The sequence below is a fragment of the Frankliniella occidentalis genome, unplaced genomic scaffold, assembly GCF_000697945.3.
Source record: "Frankliniella occidentalis isolate FOCC.00 unplaced genomic scaffold, Focc_3.1 Scaffold82, whole genome shotgun sequence".
NCBI lineage: Eukaryota > Metazoa > Arthropoda > Insecta > Thysanoptera > Thripidae > Frankliniella > Frankliniella occidentalis.
This window is the reverse complement of record NW_026267212.1, coordinates 912331-918287: the sequence shown is the minus strand read 5'-3', so window position 1 is coordinate 918287 and position 5957 is coordinate 912331. Positions and strand designations below refer to the sequence as shown.

The 5957-nt window shown below is 48.7% G+C and overlaps 1 protein-coding gene across 2 annotated transcripts in view; it reads left to right on the top strand.

Moving 5' to 3' along the window:
- Window positions 1–5957, top strand: part of LOC127749725 (uncharacterized) — a 141407-nt gene that overhangs the window by 106307 nt on the left and 29143 nt on the right. For both annotated transcript variants that reach the window (XM_052269120.1, XM_052269121.1), the window contains exons 6-7: window positions 1588–1835; window positions 2787–2891. In XM_052269120.1, coding sequence (XP_052125080.1) covers window positions 1588–1835; window positions 2787–2891 — 353 coding nt within the window. The remainder of the gene's footprint in view (window positions 1–1587; window positions 1836–2786; window positions 2892–5957) is intronic.

The window sequence follows — 5957 nt, the reverse complement described above, 5'->3', positions numbered from 1 at the left end:
GGGGGGGTTATAGGGGTATAGTCGGAGGGGTGGCTTGGTGTGGCGTGGCCTGTAGGCCAAGCAAATGGATTATGTTTGCTTATTGAAATTGCTGCGCCCCTCTCGCTATGACAAATGAACGGCGGGCGCTGCGGATGAGCTCCCCCAGCGTGTAAAACATGTAGTGCGCTCTGTTGGTGGAAGCTGAGCGCCGAGCCTGTCGATGGACTGGCAGCTACTAGTGGACCGGCGGGGCGCTCTCTGAAAGTCCAGCTTTAACACAGCCCCTATGTATAAGAGAGTAGCACGTAATGTGCAAGAGTGCGGTTCCACTCTCGCAACAGTGCAACATTTTGTTCTACTCTTGTATGAGACGCTACGCTACTGCTAAATTTTTCCAGCGTAGAGAAATCATTGGGGTTGTTAATTTGCTGAAACCATAAAGACTCCTCTAAGAAGCTTTTTAGCTGCTGCGCTGACACGCGCCAGTAGACTTCCGAGACTTCCTGGATGCAAACCAAAGAGCACATGTGCTCTTGTCGCGCGTTTCCCCCACCGCATGACCGCTACACGGTGGTTTTCCTTTGAAGTCTTCTCCCCGCTAACAACGGTTGCTCTATAGATACTGGTGCTGGATTCTAGCTACCCACCTCTGTGCTCGCGCCGAAAGACGGGTATTTGCCGGGTGCTCTACGAGGGAATGGCTTGCCTCGGGCGGGCAGGCTGCTCTTAGTAGAGAGGATGAATATAACTTTCAGCCCGCCCTTCTGACGGAGGGTAAGGTGCAGGGCGGTCGGAGACGCCCCGAGATCCTCTGGGGACATGAGGAGGAAAAGGGAGACGGGGAACGGTGGCTCTCACACTGCCAAAGCACGTTTACACTCTTAATGCAAAAGAACAGTTTTGTAAGACAAATAAGTAACATTTTTATACGCGTACGCGACTAGCAAAGGCAAAAGTATATCGTTAGAGAGGACAATTGTAAAATTTTGGCTCTTCTTATGGACAAATTTGTTTCCTAGACGAGACATGTTTATGTTGAAGTAAATAGACTTTTAAACTCTGTGAAAAATATCGTCGTAAATTTACAAAAAAATTGTAAACTTGAATTATAATTTAAATGTAAATTTACGGCATTTTTTATACTCCCCAAGGGATTTGAAGTCGTAAAATTGACGCTCGAGCTGTGGCAGTGGCACTTGCCGGGCCCTGCCGGTGCAGCTAGTCGCCGCTTTTGTGCATTCTCTTGTTTTTAGTGAAATTTTCCCTCCCGTTGTTCGGAATACTGCCTACTTCTTGAATAAAAAGTTAGTAAAAATCTGGATTTTAGTCAGGAAAAAGTCAAAAAATTGAAATCCGGAACCTGTAACAATCCTGTTTTACAATTAGAAATTGTAATTTCACAACTTGCGTCAAGGAAAATTTTCCTGTAACCTACCTACTTTTTTTCACAGTGAATCTGTTGTCCATTTTTAATGTTGCCTTTTTAGGAATGAAATTTACCCTCTACATATAGAGTGCATCCTGGAAAATCTACCTTTTAACTATTGTAGTGTGCACAGAATAAAACAAAAACAGATTGAGTGAAATGCCGGCTGTTGTTTCCAGCTGCTGGCGGTCTCGGAGCAGAACGCGCTCGACTCGCGCGTGGTGGTGGCGCACTCCCCTTACCTGGTGGTGCGGTTGACGGCGCAGCGGCTCGAAGGCAACCAGCTGCGCGCGCTGCCGCACCTGCTCACCGTGTTCGGCTTCAACATCACCTGGGAAGCGCGAGACGGCTCGCCCAAGCCCTGGCACGCCTGCTCCGTGGCCGACTGCTCGCTGGCGGGCGCGTGCCTCGCCGCTTCAGACTTTAAGTGAGTCCTTTTTCCGACTTCAAGTGGTATTTTACTTCTTTTTAATATCATCGATTGGCTGGCATAGTACCACGTATCGAGCCCCTGCGATGGGTGGGATAGGCCAGCCCGGTGGGCACGTTAGCTGAGCGGGCGGCCTACCCACAGACCTGCAGGCGGCGGGGCAGACACTCATTATTTTGCAATAGTATAATAACTTTCTATCGACAAAAATTGTGATAAGTAGTGTGTCATAGTACTACCAAAATTTGCAGTGAAAAGATCTCGCAGTATTTTTACAACAATTTTCTCCATTTTGCCAGTTTTTCACCAGCCTATGTATTTTTTCTTGCTGGCATCAAAGTGTGCATAAAAGATTACGTTTAGCTTGCGCCCTGTAAACTGTTTACTGAATTTAAGAAAATCTCGAAGCATTGTGTGCTTTCTTCGTGTCCAAGAAAAGATTCTCTGGGTGTCGTGCAGTCGACCGGTCTCCCCCTCCACCTCTCGTGCGCAGCGCGGCTGGTGGTCATGCGCCTTTGAGCAGCCTGAGCTTGTCGCCATAATTAATGGACTCGTCGGCAAGCGGGAAAGTTTTTCTGTCTCGCACGCGGGTTGGTTCCAGTAAAATGAAAGGGAGCAGAATAATTATAATAGGCGCATCCGTGTGTCTGCCAGTCCGACGGGTCGAGCCGTCGCACCGGACTTATCCTGCCACATGTGCTCGACGTGAGGGAGCGCCTAGCACGCGTGGACAGGGCAAAAAAAATCATACATGTATCTCTCGCAAGAATTCTTTATTTCGAGTTTATGAACACGATTATGTCCTTATATATATATGCGATATAATATTAAATTTAAAATTACGATAAATGTTTTGATGTTACAACGTGCTGAGTAAGATCCTAGGACTTCCTAGGATCTCTTCTTGTTAAAATTAAAGAACGTCATGAAACCCCTCTTTCCTTGCAGGAGTTTTGGCTGCCACTGTTTCGAGGGGCACCACGGTGAAGACTGCGGCCGTGGTCCTGGTTGCAGCGAGTCCAACAATCCGTGTCGGAATGGGGCTACCTGTCGGTAAGAAGAAGCAACTTTATCTCTATTATATTTTCTGCTACTTAAATACTCTGAAAACCCAACAGCATGCATTGCATGCGTTATATAAAGCATGCATGGTATGCATGCTGTATTTCACGCATGCATCGAGATGCATGCTGTTTTTAACGCATGCATTGAGATGCATGCTGTATTTATTGCATGCATTGAGATGCATGCTGTTGCTACAACTCGTTTTCGTGGAATATTTACTAAGTGAGCTTTTCGGTCTTATTTTTGATAAGACTATCGGATTCCTTGTGAAATTTCCGTTCGAACGAGCCTACATGTGATGGGGCCCTGACGCATAGTTACTTCGTACGTTCAGTTTAGCGGGTTTTTAAAAAATTATATTTGAAGCGTTGGTATTCAAGTTGGGAACCCCATCACATGTAGGCTCGTTCGAACGGAAATTTCACAAGGAATCCGATGGGCTCATCAAAAATAAAACCGAAAAGCTCACTTAGTAAATATTCCACGAAAACGAGTTGTAGCAACAGCATGCATCTCAGTGCATGCATTAAATACAGCATGCATCTCAATGCATGCGTTAAAAACAGCATGCATCTCAATGCATGCGTGAAATACAGCATGCATACCATGCATGCTTTATATAACGCATGCATACCATGCATGCTTTATATAACGCATGCAATGCATGCTGTTGGGTTTTCAGAGTAAGTGCGTGCGCCCTTCTAAACTCCATTCTCATCAAAACTCTACGCTCCCTAAAAGCTCTTGCGCTTCCTTGAGAGTTGTCACCCGATTGATGATTCGACTCTGTCCGAGCGAACGGCAGGCTTTTCGTCCCTTTTAACGTCCCTTCTCCCCGACCTTTCTTCCTTCCCCAACCCAACGCCACCCAACTCCACATTAAAGAGGTAAATCTAGATGCATGTCGACAGCGGTCCGATAAATGGATCGGGACAGGAAGAGATACTGAACTCGACGCTGGCATGTGCAGAGGAAGGGGGGAAAAGAGGGGGGGGGACTGAACGGACGAGGTTAAGGTCCAGTAGGTCAGTCGGTGACGTAGGGCGACAGCAGCAAGGGGCTCACCGGACCTAGTAGCTTCTTCTTCAGCAGGAAAGGCTGCCTTACACACGAAAAAAAAGGAAAAGTAAACGAAAATAAAACAACAACTTGCAACCTTGAAACCTGTTTGTAATTTTCTGATGGGTTTTGGGTTTTGCAAGACTTCTCGTGTACTTGGCGGTCACCGACATTTCTCGTCCTATTGAACTCCGTAAGCGAGAGGAAAGAGCAAGCAGGCCAGAATCTTCTTTTGTTTCCTGCTCCTTTGCTTTTTCTCAGAGGATTACGCAAACGTTACTCTGATACGCCGTTCCATCTTAATGAAAAAGGGCAGGAAAACCCCCTGGAGAAATAGCGAGAGACTGTCGCAAGGCGGTTTGCCACTGCGGGTTAGGGTGTCAGCGTAAGTAACCTTGCTGTTGTATTTTTTCTGTTTTTCTTTACCTGTTTTTGCGCAAACGAACGCTATTTATCCATCCTGCTCCATTTTTTACACCAGAGTTAACAACATTGAGGCAAATAGCTCACAAAAAAATAATGGTTCGTAATCCAAACCAAATTGTTTTGCAAGGAATTTCATGAGCTAGCAGATAATGTTTTTTGCCATATGAAAATAATGAGAATTCTTGGCAACGTCGCTTTATACTTCAGTTCGGAAGCGTAGCAGTGCGTGCTAAAACTATATTCCTAGCAGCTCCTTTCTTTGTACATAAAACGCTCTTGAGGCAGAGAGTTCAGTGTAAACACCCAAACAGCCTCTTCTGTGGTTCTTTGTTCGGTACAAGGGTGTGGCATCGTACACCGTGGTTCGCTCTGCCGAGTGCCGACGTACTCAGAGTAAGGAGAAAGGTCCTTTTTTCCATTGGTTTTTGGACGCCGCGACGGACTGCACTGCGAGGCGGGCCATGCGGTCATAAAGGACCCTTGCGTTACGAACATCATATAACTTTCACGGGGCTGAACATCGCCCCCGGGCATCTGCTTGCCTCTCAGAATTCCCGCCCAATGTTCCTTTTCTTCCCCCGCTGTTTTCCCCCCACTTTTTTCCCTCGTTGGTTTTACCGCTCACGGAAACATCGCGTCTCGGATACGAGTAAATATCCCTTTATGACTGCTAAAAGCAAAAGGACGCATCAGGACCATCTTTTTTTCTCGTCTTCCCAATTTCCGCTGCGAGGAGGGGAAAGGGGGGCTAATGAAATTCAGATAGGCACACCCCACCCCGTCTCGCCCCGCCCCAGCCCACTCGACCGCGCCCGCTGCGTCTCCCGCCCGCCACACCGCCAGAGGGAAATATTTCATTGCGATCCGCGTCCCGATTTTTCCCACGCTCATCCCGGCTCCACCGGAAGCTGCAATCGTTTCCTGCGGTTGTGCGAAGGGGTAGGGGGTGCAGGCGCGCGAGCTGAGGCGGGTATCATTGCGATTTAGGCGCCCGCTCTCCGCAGAGTTAATAACGGCACGAATAACAATAATTACCGACAGCGGCATTGTGTCGCATTGCGTAGCGCGGCGCGTCAAGGCTCGGCCTTGTCAACCCCGGCTGCAGCAGCCGCAGCGTGGTGGCGGGGCGGGGCGTGGTGAGGCGGCGAAACAATTTCCATAAATCGGAATCCCCCGGCAGCAGAAACCATGCAGACCTCGCCTGCTTTCTCTCTCTCTCTCTCTCTCTCTCTCTCTCTCTCTCCCTCTCTCCCTCTCCCCCCCTCCCTCCCTCTCTCTCGCTCTCTCAATTTCTTCTCTCTCTTTCTTCCCTCTGCGATACGGGTGTGGTGGGGAGCGGGTGGGCTCCGAAGGGGTGCAGGCGCGTTCGCCTCTGCTGGCGTCTTATGTTGCAGTTCCGGTGGTGGCGGATGCAACAATAGACCTCTTCCCATCTTATTTCTTCTTGCTCCTAAATTCTGAGAGCATCCCCCCCGCCAGTGCCATCAGCTGCAAGGTCCTCTGCCAGTCCGGTCCGATTCGGGGGGCATGTGGCTGTGGGGAAAAAGAGGGCGGGGTGGGGCTCGACCA